This window comes from Pseudonaja textilis, chromosome 6 (assembly GCF_049901715.1).
Source record: "Pseudonaja textilis isolate UNSWEBS1 chromosome 6, rPseTex1.2, whole genome shotgun sequence".
NCBI lineage: Eukaryota > Metazoa > Chordata > Lepidosauria > Squamata > Elapidae > Pseudonaja > Pseudonaja textilis.
Window position 1 is genome coordinate 25,091,129 of NC_141995.1, and position 25,331 is coordinate 25,116,459.

The 25,331-nt window shown below is 39.8% G+C and overlaps 1 protein-coding gene across 2 annotated transcripts in view; it reads right to left on the bottom strand.

Moving 5' to 3' along the window:
• Window positions 1–8,790, bottom strand: part of HHIP (hedgehog interacting protein) — a 98,844-nt gene extending 90,054 nt beyond the window's left edge. The window contains exon 1 of one of the 2 annotated variants that reach the window (XM_087936088.1): window positions 7,998–8,388. In XM_087936088.1, coding sequence (XP_087792214.1) covers window positions 7,998–8,270 — 273 coding nt within the window. In that variant the 5' untranslated portion in view covers window positions 8,271–8,388. Of the gene's footprint in view, window positions 1–7,997 lie in introns of both variants that reach the window. The other variant, XM_026697809.2, reaches the window with a different exon arrangement.
• Window positions 8,791–25,331: the final 16,541 nt, after the last annotated feature.

Sequence of the window (25,331 nt, forward strand, 5' to 3'; positions counted from 1 at the left end):
GATAACCTGTTCCCAAGCCATGAAGGACTTTAAAGGTGACAATTGGCCCCTTGAATTGCATCTGGAAGCAAATCGGCAACCAATGTACCTCCCGCAGGAGAGGTGAAACATGTGCAGACCCCAGTGTGCATGTGGGCCGCTGCATTTTGCACCAACTGGAGCTTCCGGATGTTCTTTAAGGGTAGCCCCATGTAGAGCATATTGCAATAATCAAGATGGGAAATCACTAGGGCATGAATGACTGTGAGTAAGGACCACTGGTCCAGGAAAGGGCATAACTGGTGTACAACCCATAGTTGCGCAAAGGCCCTCCTGGCCACGATCGCCATCTCCTCTTCGAGCAGGAGTCGTGAGTTCAGGAAAACCCCTGGATTACGCACAGGGTCTGTTTGGGGTAATGCCACCTCAATCAAGACCAAAGATGGCAATTCTCCCTGAACCAATGAACCCAAACCCAGAGCCACTTGGTCTTGCAAGGGTTTAGTTTCAACCTGTTTCTCCCCATCCAGCCCCTAACAGTCTCCAGGCACTGTGAGAGAGAGGACATAGCAACACTTAACTCACCACGGGCCAAGACATACAGCTGAGTATCATCAGCATATTGGTGATACCTCAGTCCATGGTGACAGATGATCTCACCCAGTGGCTTCATATAAATGTTGAACAGGAGTGGACAAAGTACCGAGCCCTGCGGAACCCTGGATGGCCAAGAATTCTGCCCTAAAAACCAGCATTCTGAAATGATTTTTATCCAAGCCATTAATATCTTGAATAGCAGTTAATGTTATCTACCAGCCTTTGTTTTTGACATATTTTAGAGCCAAGCTAATTTACTTTAGGAATGATTGAATATTTCAATTTTAAGCAAAATAGCACATACTCTTGAGAAGACATTGTAGTGTCTGATTATAGAGTTGGCAAGGCTGCACTGCTTTAATAGTGGAAATCTTTTTCCAGCAAATGTGATGAGTTTTACCATGTAGTCTTTCAAAGCGTAAGTGTCCTAACCACAGTTTGCCAAATCCCTGTTAGAATAGACAGAATAGATAAATGAAGAATAAATATAGAAATGATCCAAGGTAGAAAAGAAATATGGAGTTTTTGTCTTCTTCCATAACACAAACTACTTCTGATGACAGCTTCTGATTGGACTGTTATGATGCAAAGTGTCCAGCTGACATCCAATTTCATTTATTATCCTCTGAATAGGTCTGTACTGGAAGAGAGCACTTAGGGATAATTTTGCTGGGTTTCTTAGAAAGAGATTCTACTTTAGGAGTACACTCTACAAAAACGATGTTGGGACCTTGGAAAAAGTTCAGATAAGAGCAACTAAGATGATCAAAGGCCTGGGAACTTAAACATATGAAGAACTAGTCTAGAGAAAAGAACTAGTGGTGACATGATAGCAGTATTTCAATATCTGAGGAGCTGCCACAAAGAAGGAGGGAGTCAAACTATTCTACAAAGCAGGACAGGAAACAATGGTTGGAAACTAATCAAGGAGAGAAGCAACCTGGAATTAAGAAGTAACTTCCTAACAGTTAAAACAATTAACCAGTAGAACAGCTTGCCACCAGAAACTCTGGGTGCTTCATCACTGGGTTTTTAAGAAGAGACTGGACAGCCATGTGTCTGAAATGATATAGGGTCTCCTGCTTGAGCTGGAGGCTGGACTAGAAGACCTCCAAGGTCCCTACCAGCTATATTCTATTCTTGATAAATTGTTCTTGTCAATGTGCTTTTTTCCTTAATGTTCCTATTTTGTAAATTGTAGAGTAGACATAGCCCTATCATTTTAGACTTGCTTTCTGGGTAGAAATACATTTCATTTATATCATTAGCTTCTATTTCTAACATGTATTTTAATGTATTTTATTGTATTGATGCTTATCAATTTTGATAATTTCAACAGGACTTAGGCAGATTGTTCTGACAGTAGCTACTGGTGATGGCAATTCTATTTTATCTCTAACACAAGAAACAGTATGTTCTTGACACCTACACTGGAGCCAAGAAATGGGGAAATTCTATTGTTGCTTTTGGGTTTCCTTATGGGCTTCCCAAAGACATAGAGTGGACTACATGACTACTGCGTTTCTCTGAAAATAAGATCTGGACTTATATTTTGGGGAGCTCCAAAATAAGCACCAGGGCTTATTTTCAGGGGATGTCTAATTTTTTCCCATGTATAGAAGGCAGAAAATGCAGGGGCCGATGGGAGTGGGAGCAGTGTTACCACTGTGCCGGTCCTCTCCATTGGTCCTAGCACGCTCGCTGCTTCCTGTGCTGGCCATGTCTACCCCCACACTCGGGGGGGGGGGGATGACAATCTTCACTAGGGCTTATTTGGGGGTAATTTTTTTGCCCTTATATGAGGTACTTACTTAAAACTCAGGCTAGGGATAGGTTTTATTTTGGGGATAGGTCTTATTTTGGGGGAAACAGGGTATTTGGTCTGATCCACTTTTTTATGTTCTTATCTAAATATCAGAGGCAAGAGTTTTTGGCATCCTAGATTAGCCTTGTATGCCTATAGCAATGCTTCTCAACTTTGGCAACTTTAAGATGTGTGAACTTCAATTCCAGAATTCCTCTGTCAGTATGCTGATCTATACTTCTTAAAAGTGCCAAAGTTGTGAAATACTGGCCTATATAGTTGGGCTGGTCATGAGAAAACATTTTAAGAATACACACAGGAAAATATTTCTCATCTGGGCAGACTACTACCCTCAAAAACCTGCATCCTTAGAAATGCCACAGAATCTCCCATCTTCTGCCCTGCTGCATAGTCAAACAAATGGGAAAGAGCTATGCATGGCTCTGAATGGTTTGAGAAAGGAAAATCAAATGTATGTTAGGTAAGTCTTCCTGAAATATGGAAACGTTTCTACAGGAAGACCCCTTTTTTTAAAAGCTAGGTGTCATATGAACATTGTGGTCACATTACAGAATTACGTGAGTTCAGGTGCTCATATGTCTACCTTCCATTCATCAGACTATCCAACTCACCATTATCTACTACAGCTGAAAGTTTCCAGTGTCTTTTCAAACATACTTTACTACCATCAGGTCTACGATCAGTCCACACAGAGCTGATGAAAGTAGAGTTCTATGGGCAGGTCATGTCATTCATATGTTGGAAAAGCACATACCCAAAGATTCCTTCTGCTGGAAGATGTTCACATGGAAGATAGAAGGAATGGTACAAAGAACTATTAAAGGCTTCCCTGAGGTTACTGTAAAATGCTATAAAAAAGCTCACTACCTGCATCATCCATAAGGACTGTCAAGCTTATGAAGCAATGCACAGTGCTGAAACACAACATAAGCCAACAACTGCAGTGGCTACACATGTCTGTCTAAAATGTGTAAGAACATTCACTGCCCAAATTAGTCTGATCAGTCATCTTTGGACACAACATATTCAGTCTTAACCTAATTTTTAAATAATGGTGCTGAGGTCTTTAGTGATGATGGTAGAGCAGATATCAGATACCGAACCTGGCAATTTTGCACACAAAAGTCTGTTCTCGATTATTCTCACAATATGGATCTGTTAACTGAGAGATTTTAAACCGAAGATGACAATTACTCAACCTGAGCTTTGGAAAATGTTTGCTCATATGCAGTACATAATGTTCAGTTCTTGGCTTTACTAACAGGCAAAAAAAATGTACTAGACATGAATAAATGGATTAATTGCTCCAAAATCACCAATAAATTCAAATTCATTTTAATAATAAGCATGGCTTGAAGCTAAAAATTGGTACTGTTTTCTGTTTTCAAAAGTAATATGTAAAACCATAAAATCATACTGCTTTACATACTGCTGCTGACTAATTTAAGACATCTTAGTTTATTTATTAACTTTTACACAAGACAGATAAATTGCAGTTATTGAAAGATTTGGCTTGGCAATAGGTTAATTCTAATAGCAAAATAGATTAACCTAAAAAAACCCAAAATGAACCAAAAAAAATAAAGCAAAAAACAAAATGAACATATATTGACATAATTTCTGCATATGAAACCTGGGTTTAAGTAAAGAAGTGATGTTTGAAATTGGGGGAAGAGAAAAGTTCAAATCTTTTAGTTCAAGCTTTAACATTAGTCAGTATTTAAAACTGACTTCTTTTAACAGCAAGATTATTTATTTGCTAGCTTGAACATAAACTTCATTGGCACTATAATGCTTGATTATGTCATTAAGAGGTTCAGTTTCATTTTTAGGACAATAATAAATAGATCATTGTACCAAGGCAGCTGTTAAAGGGACCCCAAGATGAGTTATTTGTTTAGTTGGATGTGTTCAACAATAGCTTTTGTTTAAGAAAGAATTAGACAAAACAAATGATCTTAAAAGGGCACACTTGAAAACAATTACTTTTCATTCATTCCACAAGAGCCTCAGTTGTGAAACCATCTAAGGTAGAGAAAAACCACCATGCTTGACAGTTTGCAAGCAAACTTTTAAACCACACACAAAATATTAGAGTGTATTATTTGCTGATGAAATTAGTGAATTAAATCAAAGAATAAAATGTCAATGATATCATTACAAAAGAGAAGATTGTCATTTTATCTCTGTTTCAACTTTGTGATTCTGAAGAGACTGGCTATGTTTCTCTTAGCAATAATTAATTTTGATCATAAAATTACCAAAAGGCTGACAAATGTAATCTTAATTCTGGAGGTTCTTTGTAATTAAAGTAACTGCTGAACACATTGCCTTACTTTAACTCTGCTGAAACACCTCTTCCGTAGAATATTTATTTGCTTGTTTATTTTTATCCCAACTTTATTATTTTTGCAAATAACTCAAGGTGACAAACATATCCAACACCCTTCCTCCTTTTTTCCCCACAACAACCCTGTGAGGTGGGTTGGCCCCAGGTAACCCAGCTGACTTTCATTGGAAAAAAAGCACTAGAACTCATCATCTTCCACTTCCTATCCTAGTACCTTCACCACTACACCAAACATATATATACTGTGTTACTTCAAAACATATTAATGTAGTTTTTTTTATTTCTTCCAGATTACCTTTGAATGAAAAGTTCTGCCTCATATGTCTAATGCACAAGAAATGACTTTAAAAAAAAAATCCAAACAAATCCCACATGCATCTATTAGAAAACTATCTGGGAGCAAGTTCTATCGAACTCCAAATGTATAATCCTATGCATGCCTAACTAATCTTAAACCCTACTGCAGTCAGAGTGAATTAGATATGTATGAACAGGATTGCATTGTATGTGTGCTTACTGTCACTGATATGTAAAGTATGTACTTTTGTTTTTCTGTTTGTAAAAATAAGCAGTTTTTTAAAAAAATACAATTGCAATTATTTAGTGCATTCTCTCTCTCCATGATAAAGCTTATGTCTTCCAATTAAGTACATTGTTAAAATGTCACAAATGTGAAAAATGCTGAATACAAAAAAGACTTTGAAATCAAGTTTCATAACTGTCACAAATTAATAACTCCTAGAAACTCAAGAATTGTTTAAAATCAGCCTCATTCTTAATTCATCACACAAATACAACTTATTATTACAAAATTCTCCACTGAGTTCATATGCTATGCTACTGCTGCAGTGGCTATAACTGTCGGTGATGCTAACTGGACAGATTCAGGACATTCTCCTTCCCAGCCTGGCTTGGGCATTTGTGGGTTTCAGTTAGAACCTTTCAAAAATTATCTGAATGCAGTTAGTGTGCAGTTAATGTGATTACCATACAGGAGCTTGCTGACACTACCTCTGGCCAAACATGAGGAGAAAATATCCATCTGAGCTCCCGTTGCATCTGGTAAGAATAGAGTTTGATTCGTTGAAACCCTGCAGCAAAGGCAGCTCTCACCCATCTGGGAGCGGAGGCAATAGGACAAATGCTCCCTCAAAAGGCATGAACATTTGGACAGAGCTGGGGACTGAAGGAGAATGATGTTCTCCAGTTTCACCCATTAGTGAACCAACCAACAAACACAATGGTGTTGTTGTTATTCTTTTGCCATAAGCAACAGGACTCTGTGTGTGGGCAGCAGTTTAGTGGGGAGGAGGATAAGTCGACCCCTTTTTGTCCTATTGATTTTTTTCCCTATTTGCATGACTTGAGCAAATTAAATGATGCAATATGGCTTTTTGTTACAAAACAAAGTGAAAGATACCACCCAGACACATATGTTGATTCGTAGAAGCTGTTTACATGAGAATGGGGTGAAATCTACCGTGAACTGAGCATAAAAATTCGATTCAGCCTGGGTATTTTTTTTAATTGTGCCTGGGCCAGAAAGACTGAAGCACAAGTTTTCCAAGCCACTCTCAGACCTTGACAACTGGAGTGTTGTAACAGAGGAATTCTTAATTAAACTAAATGCTGGGGGGGCGATGAGAAAGACACCTGATTGTTTGTTTCACGTGCAGTGATTCTCAATGACATTTATTCATCCCATTTCCCTCCCTAGCTTCAGTTTTGCACGTTGCACTCCTGATCAAAACAATAGGCTGAAAAACTTATAACATCCACATGGCTGAAAGGCAGTGAATTGCAGCCCCATCAACAGACAGACAACTTTCCTACTCTAAAACAGCTACATTGTCATTTCTCACTGTGTTTCCAATAAAAGTTACATATTAATGCTATTTTCTCAAGTCAGTGAAATGGTTATAGATAGAGGGTTCTGAAGTATAAGAGATAATGTACTATGCATTCTCTCTTGATGAAACTAACGCACATATAAAGATACCAATTTGCTATGGAATTCACTCATCCTGTCCTCTTCAGCTTCTCTCCAGAGAAGCCTGAGTTAATTGCCGTAAGACCTGAGGACATAAAAGTTTTGCAGTATCCTGGCATCATCTGCTCTCCCAGTCACCATCTGCTATCTGAAGTTCCGTGGACAAACTGTGCACACTTTTCTAGTTTTTGGGAAAAAATAACTGTCACCACCACCTTAATTTACAATTCATCACTATCATGGCATGCCAAATGAGTCCAAGAAAATCCACTAATCTTTTTTGGCAGATTCCTCCATCTGCATCATCTCTTTTTCAGCTATAATCCAGATTCTACCCGTTTCTACTTTATTCATTTTTGTATTTGTTCTTTTTTGATAACTGAAATTCTCAGAAGGATGTTTCTATTCCTTTCCTTTGCTAGTTCCTTAGCTCAAAATTTGTCTTTTAAAATAAATACATAAACCCTACTTTCTTCATAACATATTGCTTTCCTCCTCCTCTTCCATGGATGTTTCAAATCCCCTGAGCACCTGGCTAGTAATGGCAGAGGTGAAATAGACTGTTTCCTGCATGCAGGGTTTATTCTGCTGCCTAATTATTCTTCAGCATTTACAATGCACCCTCCTCCTAATTTTAAAGGTCAGTAATAACTATTACTACTACTACTCATAACCCACTTGAAATAGTTTATCCAGATAGAACAATGATACAGGATGCTGCAGTTAGATTCAACACAAAGAAACATTTAAAAGTAACCCATTTGGGTAAGAAACACCCCCAAATGGATTACACCGATGCCAAAAGTGCAACATCTAGAAGGAACAGCACACTGCTTCAATATGCTCAATGAAATCCATTGTTCAGTCAGCTTTTCCTCTATATAGAGCCTTTCACAGGTAATAGATAACAGCTCTAACAATTCTCAGTCAGCACGACAAGGGTATTTAGAAATAGTGCCATGGTAATCCAAGGGAGGACCACAAGGAACACTTGTCAACCCACAACTTCCTACAGCCAATGAAGTGGCCTTCCAACCCAGCAAAACTCAGAACCTAGCAAAGATGATTTATTACCTAACCCCCTGAAACACCTCTCCAAGAACCCTTAAGTGGTATTTGTGAGTTCCATCTCTTGTTGGTTGACCTTCCTCTCCCAAATCACTACAACCCTAGATCCAAAAGGCTCGTTTCCGATCAAACTCTCGCATGCCCCTTCGGTCTCTCGCCCAACCTCCCCCAGCCCAACTGGAGCCTACCTTGTTGCTCTCTATCTGGAGCAATCCTTGCCTCTCAGCCCTGGAGCAGCAAGACAGGCGAGGGTAGAATCCCTGGCACAGCAGCTCCCCTCTGTTGGGGGGCTCCAGGAGCATCAGCCTCCTATCCCGCTTTTTGAGGCGCCTGGGGGGGCTCCCATTCAAGCACCTTCTCCTCTTGGCAGTGGTCTCTCCAAACTTGGTTTCCCCTTCCAAGAAGCAGAGGACCAGGGCCACCAAGAGCAACTTCAAGGGAAGCATCTTTAGCCCCACCATGCCGCTTGGGAACAACACTTCGAGCGCCGGCTGAGGTGCCCGGTCCCCAAGGCAATCCAAGGATGCAAGGCTTCCCTTTGGAAACCTCGGGAGTTTGTGTTTTTATATATACGGGAGGTCCGCTTTCCAAGAGGCGCGACAGCTGAGGGACGGGCAGCAGCGAACAAAACCCGGCGGGCCACCAGACAGGCAGGCGCACGCCCCAGCTGAGCCAAGGGAAGAAGATGCTGAGCTTCGGCGCGGGGCGTTTGCGCCCACTTGACAAGAGCGGCCGCAGGTTTAACAGGCGCTGCCGAGGGGCTGCCCAAGCGCGGCGCGTAAATTTCCCCGGGCTGAAGAAGGTTCTCCGCGCCGGCGTCCGAAGCGAAGGAGGCGACAGTCGAGAGGGCAGCCGCAACTCGTCCCTCTGCGAGGTCCCATATAAACCAAGGCTGCCGTTCCGAGGGGGACAGCCTGCCGGGCGCGATGCCTCCTCTCTGCTGCTGCCGGCCGGAGCTGGAGCTCACTAGGGCTCTCATGTTTCGCTCCCTCTTTTCTTCTTCTTTTTAAGCAGCGCGCGGGGAGGTGCTGCCACCGCGCGCCCCTACACGTCACCGAGGAAGGGATTCGCGGGGATGAGACGGAGAGGAGCGTTCGAGCACGCGCGACGGCGCGAGAGGGCGCGAAGAAGGCGAAGGCGCGGCCTGGAGTCGCCGCCGCCGCCGCCGCGGCAAAAGACAGCGCGTGCGCGAGCGAGCACGCCGAGAGAGCCCGAGGAGAGTGGGATGGGGTGGTGGGGGAGTTGTGCGTCTGTGGGTGGGAGGCTATGTTCAAAAATATGTCTTACCGGGGTTCAGGTAGTCTTCGACTTAAAAAAAAAAAAGTTCGTCTAGTGACCGTTCAAAGTTACAACGGCACTGAAAAATGTGACGTGTGTGACCATTTGTGGGGTCCTTGGTGCCCCCTGAGTTTGCTTGTTTTCTTGCAGGCTTTTCGTTACCCAAACTAGGTAATCTCATCAGCGCTGACGAGGTTACCTAGTTTGAGTAATGAAACGTCTGCAAGAAAGCTCAGGGGGCAAGGACCCTCATTCCAGCCCTGAGCAACAAAGATTTTCCTTTATTAGTTATGTCCAATTTTCACAACTACGACCTTTACAGCATCCCCATGATCGTGTGATTAAAATTCAGATGCTTGGCACTGGTTCATATTTATGACCTTTGCTGTGTTCCAGGTCATGTGATCACCTTTTGCAGCCATTCCCACAAGCAAAGTCAATGGAAAACCTAGATTCACTTAACAACTGGGGTACTAACTTATCAACTGCACTTAACAACTGTGGCAACTGTAAAATAGGGCAAAACTTACTTAACAACAAATTTTGTGCTCAGTTGCGGTCATACGTCAAGGACTACCTGTACTACAGTGCACTGTGCACTATATTTACAGTCTTGGATTTACAGCACAAGTGGAAAGATTGATCATTATTTTTTCTGTGGGATCAAGGTTTAATATTTTGTTTAAAAAGTGAGATTCTTTAAAATACACATATATGTTATTTGCTCCCTTTTCTCTCTGTTTTTTTTACATATCTCTTGTTTTCCTGTATAAGGCAAAATGAAAACTAGTATTCTGAAATATTGGAATTAAAAAAAACAAACAGTACTTTGGAGCCACTACTAAAAAAGTCACGTCTTTGGTTACTTCTCAGTTATATCAGCTGTTCCCAGCCTGAACTGGGAAATCTGGGAATTACTCCAAAAATGTGAAGGGCGCTGTCTTAGATGTTTGGAGAACTGAGAAAAGCTTCCAAACATGACAAAACACTTTCTTAAAGTAGCGGTCGCCAACTGTTGGGCCATGGCCCACTGGTGGGCCGCAAGAAAATTTTGGTGGTCTGCAGAGAAATGCCACCCCAAAGCACGCCCCCGCAAAGCAATCCAGGCTGTGGGGAACATAAGGCTGCGCCTCCCACATGGCCCGCGGGAACACAAGGCTTGAGTTACTTGGCAACATGAAGTAGTGAGGGGAGGGGAGAAAAAGCAGAGGGGGTAACTTGCCTGGCCACCAGGCTGCTTCTTTCCGCTTCTTTCTTCTTCTGCTTTTGGCTGCATACAAGGAAAGTAGCCAAAGTCTGTCTTTCTCTCCCCCAAACTCCGCCGGAAATGAGTCTTTGGGACCTTGCAAGGCATCCTTGCTCCAAGAGGCTGTGCTGGCAAAGACTCATTTCTGGCGGAGTTTGGGTGGAGAAAAAGAAAGACTTCTGCTGTTTCCTTGCGCGCAGCCTGAGAACGGAGCTCAAAAGCAGGCTAGGAATGGGGTTGGTTTGGAGGTGGTGCGGGTGTGCGAAGGAGAAACAGGTTAAATCTGCTCTCTCTCTCTCTCCTTCTCTCTCCCACCAGTCAGCAAGCCGCGTCAGTCAAAATTCACATTAGTGGCCCCGGGATTTAAAATAATGAGTTTGGTGGTCCCTGAGGTCCAAAAGGTTGGCAACCGCTGCCTTAGAGGACTAAGACTAAAGAGATGGAGGTCTGGCTCCTGCACAGCTATGAACAATGATCATCTCTGCCTAATCTACTGTTTTAAAGCAAAAATTTGGGGCAGAGGAAGTATGACATACTATGTGCATTACATTGAATTTCTTGGAAAAAGCCTCAATAAAAATATAAGTCATATGTTAATCCACATTAAAGATGACATGTGGCATATTCTTCTTAAGAAAATGCATTTTAGTTATATGCAAAACAGTCCTTGACATTATTTTTGTCTGACTTAGAGTTGTGGGTTTTTTTTTATAGGCTCAGGGATTGACTTGACACTTTAGAGACAAATATATCTAATTTCAAGCATATTCTGATTTCTTAATCTAGTTGTAGTGGAGACGAGGAAGAGAAAAGTTCTATCATAAAGTGTTAAGGTTTATCAAGTTTTGCCAAGTTACTCATCCTTTGGCATTCAAATTAATTAATTTTAACTTATTATGTGGAATAATACAATCAAGGCATTATTACATTCATTTCAGTTAAAACATTTGGAGAAAACATGCTTTAATATAGTCTACAAACTCAGGTATTGGAAAAGGAAAAAAAATATAGAAAAACAAAAACAAATCCATACATACTTAAGTACCGTAATTCCATGGAATTTTGCCTCAATTACCTATTCTCCCTGCAGGCATAATGAACAGACTAGAGTTCCTGCCACTCATAGAAGTACTTGGTTAAATCATTATAGTATTTGCGCCATTGAAATGAAAATACTGTAATTGCATCAGAGTTTATTATCTAAATCAAGCTTAATTCATAGACTTGGATATACATTTTTTTTTAAATGAGCTTAAATGGAAATATTTAATCTTTTTATTTTGGGTCAAAGACCAAAATCAGATATAGACAAACAGACTATGGTTGCTACAAACCTCTTTAGTACTGGTTTCCAATACAGGAAATCAAAAAAGCTAATCTTTTTCTATTCTTCATGATATTGCTACAATCAACACAGTAGAACTAACAACTCTTGTAGTCATCACTTGCATAAGTCCCACCTCAGCCATATATGTGTGCATGTGTGTATGTATATATACATAATTTAAATCACAGTCTAGTTTTTGATAGCCACCCAGAGATACCGTGCCTCTGTCAGGCAAGATGAACATTGATAATTGGCCACAGAGTGATGTTTGATCTTAGCATTTCTGTAGAAGATAATAAGTCAAAGAGAAAAAATGAAATAACATTTTAAAGAAGAAATCAAGCTGCTGGAATCCAACGTCAATGTGGGATATTATAAAAATAAATTTTATTGCTCACTTAAAGATGGACACGTACAAGAAAAATAAAGCCCACTAAAAAATGGCAGAAATAATGATGGGACAGGACATTAGGCAGAAATAATGCTTCTACAATATGTTGAAAGGTTAAAAGTCGGGCAAATTTAAAAAAAAACCCAAATGTCTGGTTTCTATTTTTCAGCATGAAAATGATGAATCATTGTTAATAAAATCACCAGAATCAAATTATTGCAGGATGAAAACAGGAAATAGCACTGGACAGGCAGTGATTTTTTTGTTACATGTGATGAAAAGGTTATCAAAGAAAATTATTGTGAAAATTTTACTAATGTGTTCAGTTTCCAGTGCTCATGTGTGCTGACCAGCTGGTCTTCGGTTTCCAGTGCACACGTTCTGGTTTGGGCACTCTGTGCTGAAAACAGATCTGCCAAAGAAACAAGTAAACAAGTAAAGTAAAGTAAAGAAACAAGTAAAGTAATAACAGTCAGCACGGGTTTGTTAAAAACAGATCATGCCAAACCAATCTTATTTCATTCTTCAATACAGTGACTGAATTAGTAGACCAGCAAAATACCGTGGACATAATATATTTAGATTTCAGCAAGGCATTCGATAAAGTAGACCACAACCTACTTCTTAGTAAGCTAGATAAAAGTGGAATAGATAGCACCACCGCTAAATGGACTTGCAACTGTCTGGCAAATCATACTCAACGAGTAGTACTTAATGGATCTAAGTCTACTTGGAGGGAAGTAAGTAGTGGGGTGCCACAAGGTTCCGTCTTGAAGTTCCATCCCAGTACTCTTCAATATCTTCATTAACAACTTAGATGAGGGAATAGAAGGGGAACTTACCAAATTTGCAGATGATACTAAGCTGGCAGGAATAGCTAACATCCAAGAAGATAGGCTCAAGATCCAGATGGATCTTGACAGACTAGAACACTGGGCCATATCTAACAAAATGAAATTCAATGTAGAGAAAAGTAAAATCCTACACTTAGGCAAGAAAAACCAAAAGTACACATATAGACTGGGTGAAACCAGGCTCAATAGCAGTAACTGTGAGAGGGATCTTGGAGTCTTAGTGGACAACTAGCTAAATATAAGCCAGCAGTGTGCAGCAGCCATCAAAAAAGCTAACGCAATCCTAAATTGTATTAACAGAGGGATACAGTCAAGATCAAGGGAAGTACTAATCCCACTCTATAAAGCCTTAGTAAGACCACACCTAGAGTGCTGCATCCAGTTTTGTTCACTACATTATAAAAAAAGATGTTAAGACTCTAGAAAAAGTACAGAGAAGAGCAACCAGGATGATTAGGGGACTGGAGGCTAAAACATACAACGGACGGTTGCAGGAACTGGGCTTGGCTAGTCTAGCAAAGAGAAGGACCAGGGGAGACATGATAGCAGTCTTCCAATATTTGAGGGGCTGCCACAGAGAGGAAGGGGTCAAGCTATTTTCTAAAGCTCCTGTAGGCCAGACAAAGAATAATGGATGGAAACTGAACAAGGAGAGATTCAACCTGGAAACAAGGAGAAACCTTCTGACAGTGAGAACAATCAACCAGTGGAACAGCTTGCCCTTGGAAGTTGTGGGAGCGCCATCACTTGAGACTTTCAAGAAGAGATTGGACTGCCATTTGTCAGAAATAGTGTAGGGTCTCCCGCTTGGGCGGGGGTTGGACTAGATGACCTACAAGGTCCCTTCCAGCTCTGATTATCTGTTTGATCTGTTTGAAAAGGATCCTCATCACTGCAATAGAGGCATTTAATAAACTTAGTAATGATCAGAGACATTAAATTAAGCTCCCTAATTTAATGTAATATCACACCTATATATGATGCATTTCATATACTTTATGTGGAAATCAATTTTATACCTAACTGGAAAAATAATTTTCACGCTCTTCTGTAATCCACAATTTCTATTATTTACTATTACAACCAGTGGTTAACAGTAATGGACTGCTTCATTTATGAAATATAGAAATTCAGTTGTCCCTCCTTCCTTCCTTCCTTCCTTCCTTCCTTCCTTCCTTCCTTCCTTCCTTTCTTTCCCAAAGATTAATTCCTGATTTTTTAAAAATAAAATCCTTATATATTTCTTTTTAATATGAATACATCATAGAAATATATAGAGAAATATATTGAGTATTATTCCTAATGCTGCATATATTTCTATGTTATTACATATAATTAATGTCACCATTTTGTTCAAAGGCTTTTCCAGGCTGTATTCCAACCTGTTAGTTCCTTTTTAATTGTCAACATAATCATCCTCAGGATCTTTTATACCTTGTCTTTGAATTCAAAATATATAATTTATATCATGATAGATTCATAAAACAACTTTTTCCAAATTATTGACTACAAAGTTTAATATATATGTCATATTTTATTGGTTCATCTATTGAGTTTTAGTCTTCTAAAAATTTAAAAAGTAATGAACCAGAACCACTGCATCTGTATACAGTAGTGTTCTAATATTTGAGGATTAAAAAAATACCCACAATTTTTGTTTTCTGCACAAGACTACAATACTAGTAATAATTGGAATTGTTATTTTTCCCACATCCCTCAGCATAGGGTTAGGGTTAGTTTGGACTTCTTTCTCCTAAGTGATGTTCTCACTTTTGAAAGTAGAAGACAATTTAGATTGTGGGAGCTTCCCATTTATGACACCTCTTCTTCCTTTACTGATTATTCAGTCATTATTTCATAGATGACAATACACTGTTATGCATTACATTTGGTATGAGCAATACAGTATGTGTCCCGCTGGTTGCTTGCAGGTGCCAAGGTCCTTGCACAGTACAAATTAAATGGCCAAATACCAAGAAAGACAGGCATGATTTCCTGCATTTTATGGAGGAAAGAAAAACAAGATGCATCAGTTTGCTTTTAGGCTTCACATCAAAGAGGCAAAAAACCCCAACTATTTGAAAATACATATGCATGCATGCACACACTGACACATACTCACATGGAAAACTGAATTCTCCCAAAACATATACTGTCACTTCCATGAGTGGATTGTTCCATTTACTGCAGCTGTTGGCTGGTCCCCCCTACCAATAATACAAATATGTCTCAAACCATTGAAACCAGTTTCATATGGTAACATCAAAGCACATGCAAACAAAATATTGTGAGTTGGCACAGACAGATGAAATAACAAGGCATGAAATAAATATGGTCCATAAATTAGAGGGCGGGGAAAAAGCAGTAGCAGCCCAGTGAAACAAAATGATGTCAATATTCTGTTTAAAGGATAATGGTATTGATGTTGTTATTGGTGATGCCACTATGCCTGCTTATTATGAGTATTTAAATTAGTTAAAACCACTTTGAATTTTTAAAAACATAATACAGTAGATCAATATTTTAAATAAATAAAATCTTTCTAATATATTTTGTCTGTTTCACTCACATGCATAATTTAGTGTATACTCATCACTTCTCACATGCAATACAGTACTTTTAGAAGCAATATTGGCAAAAAGTTATTCAGTACAGCCTTAATTGTAATCGCTATTCCATTTTCCATTTACTGCTTCTGGATAACTGTTCACAGAAAGTAATTTGATTCACAGGAAGCTTCACCTTTAAAAGGAAATGGAAAAAAAACCTTTAAGCATTTCTGCTTCCTTGAATGTGGAAGACACTATAATGGGGGCAGTTTTACAGGGGAATTCTACCTGGTAATTGTTTAATTTACAAATATTTATATTTAAATATTTATTTACAAATATCCCAGCAAATCATAGTGAAAACACAATGGCTAATTAACATGCATCAGATTCCCAAAGAATTGTAGAATGAGGAAGCCTGAATTTAAATCAAGTTAAACTCATCAGACTTGAAATACAACATGCAATTTCTTTTTCCTTCTCTGGCCATAGATATATTCCCTTCCCTTCGCTATGTATTTTTAACATCTTCTAAGTTGCAAAGTAAAGTTATGGGTACTTTAGCCATAAGCCCCAGCCCAGTTCCATTACTAACCCATTGAAATCTGAACCTAGTTTAAGATACATAACCCAGCAGAAAAGAGACAAGCAGGGGAATAACCCAGTGAAACTAAATATTAGGAAAGGAAGAAAGAAAGCCAAAGAATCCATAGCTTTATAGCAGGTGTAAGAAAGTATGTGCATGCTTGCTAAAGAATTGCTCTGCAGCAAAATGGAAGGAGAGAAGGATATTGAAATTGGAGTGGAGAAAATCCCAGAGGAACATAGCTGCAGCAGATATGGGAATAGAAGCAATAGTCAAGTGGGTGTTGAAGTTCAAATATGGTAAGTTTCCTGGAACAGAAAATCCAGGAGTGATATGATTTGTTCCTAGAAAGAGACTAAGTCAGAAGGCAAAAGAGGAAAGCTGTATAAAAATATGACAGATACAATTTTCTTTATAACAGAAAACATTTTAGGTGGAATTGATTTGTGCACATCCTGATTGAGATCTGTACCATTCCTGAATCCACAGCACTGCCTAACACGTGTGGGACTGTTTACAACTGAAATTTATTTTATTTATTTATTACAGTGGCTTCTATGCCACTTCAGTCATCTAAATCTAAGCTTGCAAAAACAATCATCATTATTATAATGCCAGATGCTAGATACACCTGTCTATTCAATTTTCCAATTGAAATACTGTCAAATGTTGTCTGGAAAAGCCAACTCCTAACTAGATTCTTGACCATCTAAATTGCAAATGCTGAAATTATTTACACCAGGTGAATTATTCCAGCAGAAAATGAATGCCATGCTTCACAGGGAATGGGAATTTTCAACATTCAACATTCATTCTTTGTCAAGATTATTTGAGCAGGTAAACTCTAGTTGAAATGGCAGTCTCTCAAATCCTAAGCCACGCTGAATTGCACTCAGCAACAAATCAACAAGTTATTTATTTCCATCAGCACTAATGTAATTTGATGACATTATTGTTCTCATTTTTATTTATTTTATTTATTTATTTGTAACCTGCCTTTATTATTTATACTATCTTGTCCCACACAATATTTATCTTCCCCAAATACCTGGGATAAGGAGCTAAACACTACAAAGGCTTCCATACAAAGTTTCTTTATTGGATTATATCAGGCATTCTCAAAGTGTAACTCACAGTTATGTTGAGATTCATCTAATGTCCAATGTTCGACTGCAGTTTGTAAAAGGTCTGAAGACAATAACTTTCTTAGCACCAAACAGGAGGGCTCGCAGGGAGAGACAGAGAAACAGCAGGGATGTAAACATCTATATGCTTAACGGCTCCTCTTCTCTCGTCTTGCCCGTAGAGGAATTTAATGACCCTTCCTTGTACCTTCTAAGCAACCATTCAAATGGGTTTTTTACTCTCCTGTGTGGAGAGGCTGAAGTCCTCGTGCTACTGACTTGTCACTGATTTATAGGAAATCAGATTCCCTACCTTTTCACTTTCTTGTCTCAGGCAATATTTATCTTCCCAAAATACCTGGGATAAGGAGCTAAACACTACAAAGGCTTCCATACTCAAAGATCCATCTCATCCTGGGAACCCTTTTTTTGAACTATTACCATCTGGCAGATGGTACAGAATAATAAAAACAAGGACAAATAGGCTGAAAAACAGCGTCTATCCCAGGGCAGTAGCTCTTTTGAATTTTGCTGTATAGTGCAGTGTTGGTGTGGTGTCGGGGGTTTCCGGTTCAATGTGTGCAGGGTGAAGGATGTGTGTTTGTGTCATGTTCATGTTCATGGTCATGATGTGCACTGAAGATGGTGTTTGATTTCGTTGTACGAGATGCAATGACAATAAACTAAACTTAACTAAACATACAAAGTTTCTTTATTGGATTATATCAGGAATCCTCAAGGTACAAATCACAGTTATGTTGAGATTCATCTAATATCCAATCTTTGCATTGTTGTCTTCATAGTGTGAAAAGATAGTTATCTTCATCCCAAAATGATACAGCATGTTGCTGGGATCCAAGTAAGAATGAAAAAAACTCCCCCAACCCAACCAGAGGTCAATTCAGTGACCTATCAGGAGTACAGGTGTGACCACATGACATGAACTACATCTCCCATGAGGCATTAACTACATTTCCCATGAGGCATTCCCTTAAGGGGACAGCTCCCATTCCCAAACTAACTATATGCTGTCTAACCAGCACATATACAAATAACTCAAGGCAGCAAACATATCCAACACACCTTCCTCCTCCTATTTTCCATTAACAAGTAGGCTGCATTCCACATCAGTTGGTTGGGTAGCCTCCAAGGACAGCCCAGTACTAAGGTAGTACTCTGACCGTGACATGAAAAGGTCATCATGAGTGATTCTTACCAATGTTCCATTCCAGAAAGGCCTTGATTAATGAACCATCTAAAACTGCATGAAAGTCTTCCTAGACATAATTTCCATCTATTCTTTTCCATCTGTGGGAAGCATAAAAGTATTAAAATGCCCAAGTTGAGAACTAAAGTTTATGCTGTACTGAATTTGGTTAGCCTGTGACCAACAAGCCATGCTAATTTTGGTGGACTGAGAGAATGAAAAATTCACACCTTTGAACCTTGAAAATGTAGCATAATGATTTATTTTATTTATTTGTTTGCTTGTTTATTTATTTATTTATTGGATTTATATTGCTGTCTATTCGCCCATGGCGAATAGAATGATTACCTACTATCTTTATTATTAATAGTTTAGGAGTCAGATGTTTTGAATCTTATTCAACCTTTTTACATCAAATTCAAGGCCTCCAAAATGCAATACAGAATGTTGATATGAAGCTTAACTGGAATGCAAGAAATACACTTAGATATTAATGTTTCTTAATTTCACCTTTAGTTGAGAGACTATTTTTAATAGTTAATTGGTTAAAATAATATTATTATTTATTGCCTGTTACTTTTTACTACATGCCTTTGTCAAATGGTCTCCTGGAAATGCTTTCATGTGTCATTGAAAGCTCTTGTTGTCAGGCAAAGAGCATACACAACACAAAAGAATAAAGACTGGAAAGAAAAAGTGGGGAAAAAACAAGACTGACACTCCAGCGTATCAAAGTCCCTGCAAAATCAAAGAAATCTATAGTTATATATTGACATAGGCATGCATAAAACATGGTTAAAAATAAAAAGTAAGAGGGATTCAGTCACCTAATGTTCTCTGCCGTGTGCCACAAATGCATATAAACATGTAAATTACTTCCCTCTTTACATGACATATATTTTACTAAATTATTCAATTATTTGACTAATAATCTGTGTATGGAGTTTATGTCTCTTTCCTGAGGTTATGGAAGCATTTTGTTCATTAGCAAGAAAAGTTATTGGTGTAATTTATTATAATTAAATCCTTATGCCCTGTGTTTAGAAAATGGTTTATGTTGACTACACCCATTTTCCTGTGTGGCATCGGGATGCCTTTTTGAGCCATTTAAAAGAAGAATGCAGCATTGACCTTTCCCCAATTCAGTAAGGTTTCTTCTTGCAGACGAAGCTTAGAATTGATGTGGAGCATGTGAAATAGATTTTCCTAGTCTTGAGACATTTGGGTTGCAGTAAAAATGGTGGGAGGCGGGGGAGGGGAACAACAACATCACCAATTTGACAAATACCAACATTTTTGTGAGGCTAGAATTTTCCTCAAACCTGAATGCGTGTGGTTGCATATAAATTGCTGAAGGGATGGTGGAATTGCTTTACAGAATTAATGGAGAGACAGATTTTGTGGGTATCCATTTGGACATTTGGTGTGCGCTTAAGAGTGTGGATTACAGTCTGCAACACTTTCTCTGAAGTTAGTCATGGATAAGTAATGCATTATTACACAAGACATTCACAGATAGATATTTTAAGTTCTCATTTCCTTTCTCGTGAGATCTATGGCTCTTTCTGGTTGACAAAAAAGTACAATTCAAAGTATAATCTGAATGTGGGTATGTTAGGTTAAATATCAGAAGTAACTTCAACTATGAGATAAGCCAAAACATACAGAAACCTTCATTTAATCATTCATGGGCTAATTAAATGAAAATGGAAAATGCTTCTGTTGAGTTCCAACTAATGTGGTCAACCTTGGCTGATCTTGAAAAGCTAAGCAGGCCAGGCCACCAGGGAATCCCAGGTCTGAAGGCTAGACTGGGAAGTTGAAAAACATCCTGGAAGGTCATTCCAATTTAAGTAATTTCAATTTGCACAGTGAAATCTTCCCAGCAAGTTGTTGCCAGAGAAATCATTTAATTTCCTATAAATTTGATTGAAATTGCGTGAAGGCATAAAAATAGGAAAACCTCTTAAAATAAATCTAGTTTGGAGTAAAATTCATCTTAATTACATAGATCCAGTTAATAAAAAGAAGACTACAAGTGGTTCTCGACTTACAACAGTTCATTTACTGACCACAGCAAAGCATTGAAAACAGTGACTTATGGCCGTTTTTCACACTTACAACCATTGTAGCAGCCCTGAGGTTATGTGATCACATTTGAGACACTTGGAAACTGGCTTATATTGCAAAAGGGGCCACCTTTTGCAGCCCTTTTATATATAGATGAAAGGGAATCCTTATATCTATTGTTTATATATATTGACAAATATATAGACAAAATATATAAATAGTTCATGTTTGTTTTTGCATTAACCAGGTGTGGATTTCTTTTGAAATTCATAAAATGGATCAAGATGTTATATGAGTTGTCTACATCTAAAGTAAAGATTAATGGTTTGTATTCTGCTACTTTCTCTTTATTTAGAGGAAGTAGACAAGAATGTCCACTTTCACTTTTGTGCTATTAGACAACTATAGGGACATGATATAGCTAAAAAACGATTGTGGTTTACCATAACATTGTTTCTATCCAAGATAAAATTTAAAAGTGAAAACTTAAATACTAGCTAAAAATAAATAGTTTAGCAGCCTGAAGTTAAAAATAGGGGATATTAAAGCATAGAAGGTTTTAGACTTTTAAAGACATTTCTGAAAAATTTCAAAAGACTGATCTTCATCCAATTATCTTTAAAAAAATCTAGTTAAATACTAAAATTGAAAATTCCTATCATGAGCAATAGATCTTGCGAGACTAAATGCCTTCCTGCACTGTTCGTCCTGTTTATAATCTGGGATGATTATAGTATGAAATTTATTCTTGTCTATTAAACGATACCAACACAATAATCTTTCCTTAAGATTTCAACTCTCTCATCAAGCATGTAAAACTTCATCATAAAAAGACTTTATTAACTGTCTGAAAAAAGAGGCTGCAATTTGACTTGTCTTCTCAATATCAAGTTGTTATTCTTAACAAGGTTAATTGCAAGAGTAGTTGCTGTTGTTGTTCAGTCATTCAGTCACTTCTGATTCATTATGAACTCATTGATATCATTTTACAAAGTGTCATTATTAATACCGTATTTCTCATATAATAAGGCCAGGTCTTATTTTTTTGAGCCCCGAAAAAATGGCTAGGCCATCTTGTTGGGGGTGACTTAATCCCCCACCCTTGCATAATCAGGCGGGCGGGCAACAATGGCTTGGATGTTGACCTCGGCGTTGGTGGGGCACTTCGTATCGGGAGACCTTCCACCACCGTTACTTTCCCTTCTCCCCGTGCTGCCATGGCGTTTGGAGCAATGCCACGTCATTTGGCGCAGCCACGCAGCATTTGGCACAGCCATGCGGGGCCAGCTAGGGCTCCTCCCTGCAACTGGAGCCCGGCAGAGACATTCGGCTTTAGGCGCTCCTGTTGCCGCCTTCCTGGGCATTGTTCGAAGGCAAAGCCCATTCTTTTAAAAACGACGCCCTACTACCGGTACGACAAAGCCTCCCCTGCCTGAGAGGGCAGACCAACCCCACGTGGGGAGGCAAATCTCCCGGGGCCACAGCGCAGGATCGGCCCACCCCGGGAAAAGCGCCCAGCCACCATCCCTGCCTGGCTCTGGGCAGAGCATGAAGAGCTTTGCCTGGGGTACCCAGCGCAGCTGACAGGTGGGTCCTCTTGCCTGTCAACGGAGCTATGGCCAAGGCAGAGAGTGCCTACCTGCCAAGTCCTCCGCTCATCTCACCAGGACCACGCCGGAGCTGGGTGGGCCGGGCAGAGCCGAGAAAGCAAGCTGCGGGTGCGCGCCTGCCTGCCAAGTGAAAGAGCTGGGATGACTCAAACTTGGCTTCCTTCCCAAGTCCCTCCAGCCTGACCCCAAAGGGGCCACCGGGAGAGGCCACCTGAGGCAGTGATAGCGCTCACCCATCTGTGGATAGGGAGGCAAGGCGACGGCCCATGCCGTGTCCTCCTCTGAGCTGAGCCCCGCTGACTGAGCGCCGATGCCCATGCCACTGCAGCTTTTGGAGCTGCCGGCGCATTTGGAGATGCATGGGGATGGGGACGGGCTGGGTGAGGAGTGGAAAGGACAGGCGGCTTTGCGCTTTCTCCATCTGACCTGCTGGCCAGGGAAGCAGCGCTGCCGTCGCCTCGCCTGCCTGTCCGCGGATGGGTGGATGCTATCACTGCCTTGGGCAGCCTCTCCTGGTGGCCCCTTCGGGTCGGGCTGGAGGAACTTGGGAAGCCAAGCTCGGGTCAGCCCAGCTCTTTCACTTGGCAGGTGAGCGTGCACCCACGGCTCGCTTTCCCAGCTCTGCTCAGCCCACCCAGCTGCGGTGCGGCCCTGGCAGGATAAGTGGAGGACCCGGCAGGGAGGCGCTCACTGCCTTGGCCATAGCTCCGCCGATGGGCAGAAGGGCCCGCCTGTCAGCTGCACTGGGCACCCCAGGTGAAGCTCTTCACGCTTTGCCCGGCACCAGGCAGGGATGGTGGCTGGGTGCTTCTCCTGGGATGGGCCCATCCTGTGCTGCGGCCCTGGGAGATTTGCCTCCCCACGTGGGGTTGGGCTGCCCTCTCAGGCAGGGGAGGCTTTGTCGTACCGGTAGTAAGGCATCATTTTTAAAAGAATGGGCTTTGCCTTCGAACGATGCCCGGGAAGGCGGCGACAGGAGCGCCTGAAGCCGAGTGTCTCTGCCGGGCTGCGGTTGCAGGGAAGAACCCTGGCTGGCCACATGTGGCTGTGCCAAATGCCGTGTGGCTGTGCCAAACACCACGGCGTTGCTGTAAACACTGTGGCAGCGCGGGGAGAAGGGAAAGCAATGGTGGTGGAAGGTCTCCCGATACAAAGTGCCCCACCAACGCCGAGGTCAATGCAGGCAGCACCATATCCGGTTGTGCAACAAAAGTACTTCCTAATGGCAAGCCCCCCCAGCACAACAACACCCCCCATTTCGCATGTTTTAATATAGGCCTTAATTTGGGGGGAGGGGCTTAATTTCATTTCATGCCTATAAAACATGCTGGGACTTCCTATTGGGGGAGGTCGTATTGTTGGAGAAACACGGTATTTCAGTACATAGTCTGCTTTTACTTCATCTAGTATTGAACAACTGGTTTTTCTTGTAGTCCAAGTTATTCTCTAAAATTTAGTTTCTCACTCATATCCATTTTTATTCAATCATTCATTCTGATACTCCAGCTTTCATAGCTTTATCTTGTAATTCTGAAAACCACAACCTTGATAATATATCCCTTTGTTGTCATTGAGATGTTTCTGTGCTTTAAATATTTTGTCTAGATCTGTCATAATCTTTTCTTCACGTGGCAGACATCTCTATTTCATGGCTACAGACATGTAAAATGCTGAGCCTAGGAAGATAATGCTTGTAACTACTTCAATTTATCTGCCTTTAAGCATTTGGTTAGTATTGTCTGTTGACATAGTCTTAATTTATTTAAAAGTTGAGCAACAGCTGGGCTTTTGCACTCCTGGCTTTCAACTTCAACAAAAATTTCTTAAGCCTTTCTTGTTTGTAGATATTTCAACGATGTCATTAGTATTATAGAAATTTTAATTCCAATTTCTATTTCTTCTAGTCTTATAATATTTTCTGCATATAGATTAATCAGCAAGGTGGCAGGACACAGCCTTGACCCATTCATTTCCAAGCTCCAAACCATTTTTCTGTTTCATATTCTGCCATTATACACATTTTGCCTATGAGTGTAGGAATAGCTGGATATCCTTTTGTCTTTAATCTAGCCATACCATAAACATCAGTGCTACTTGTGCTTGGCTCTGGTCTTTCCAAGTAGCACATTGACTCTTTTCCAATATGAAGGGCTTATCTTGTTAATAGACTCCTGATTGTGTTTATCTGTTTGGCTTTTTTGGCAGAATACTGGAGTGAATCACCATTTCCTTCTTTCAGTTAAGATATATACTTCTCAGCCCTTTCAAATCTACAATTTTCAGAGTAGTGTACTCTTAATGTATTTTATATGTCTCTGATTGCTAACATTTCTCAACTTTTGTGGGAATCTTTTCTCAATTTTTATGATTATTACGGGGGAGGGGAGGAGGAGATGAGTAGTTGATGGCAAAGCTTTCTTGGAAGCCATCAAAATAATTAAAATAACCCAGACCCCCTCCAATAACAAAATAAAAGATAATCACATTTCTGGTTCCAATAAAATAAATTAAGTAGTTATTTGAGTAATAAAAACAGAGCCATCTTGACTAGAAATCACAAATAGTATATTTAGCTGCATTTCAGAAAAAAAACTATTTTAATTTCTTCATAAATAATATAACTAAATAAATACATTTTCTCCTCAAACCAGCATATCCATACATGTCTTAACCTCAAGTATGTAGGTGTGGGTGCATTTTGGTTATTTTTTAAAATAAGAAACTGGAGTAGCTTTGTTCCAGTTTGTTCATATTAATCTTGAAAATCTAGTTTAGGTCAATTCACTTTGAATGGTTCATGGAACAAAAATAATATTAAGCATCCCTACTACACAGTCTGAAGTAGTTGGAAATATGTATGCCTATCCTAAGCAGGTTTATTATGTAGTTAACATTTATCTTAGTAATATGAGATGTGTGGATACACTTACACACAAAAAAATCCTTAAGAATAACAGATAGCTTTCTGCTCGTACAATACTAATTTAATATGAAGAATGTTAGAAGCCTGGAGTCCTTTCTCCAGATATAGCTCTGTAAATGTAGGAGGTTTTTGACACGGAAGATCCTTTGAATATGTCATTGTCTATTTTAAAAATATTATTCCAGTTGGTTATTCCTAAACTGCATTATCATTAGGTATCATGAGGCAAGTCTATGGATAGAGTGTTTGGTTTTTACAGAATCTGCAACACATTAATATACATTAATTTGTATATACATAAACAAATTTCTTACTATTCTAATATATACTGAATTACATATACTTTGGATATTTTGG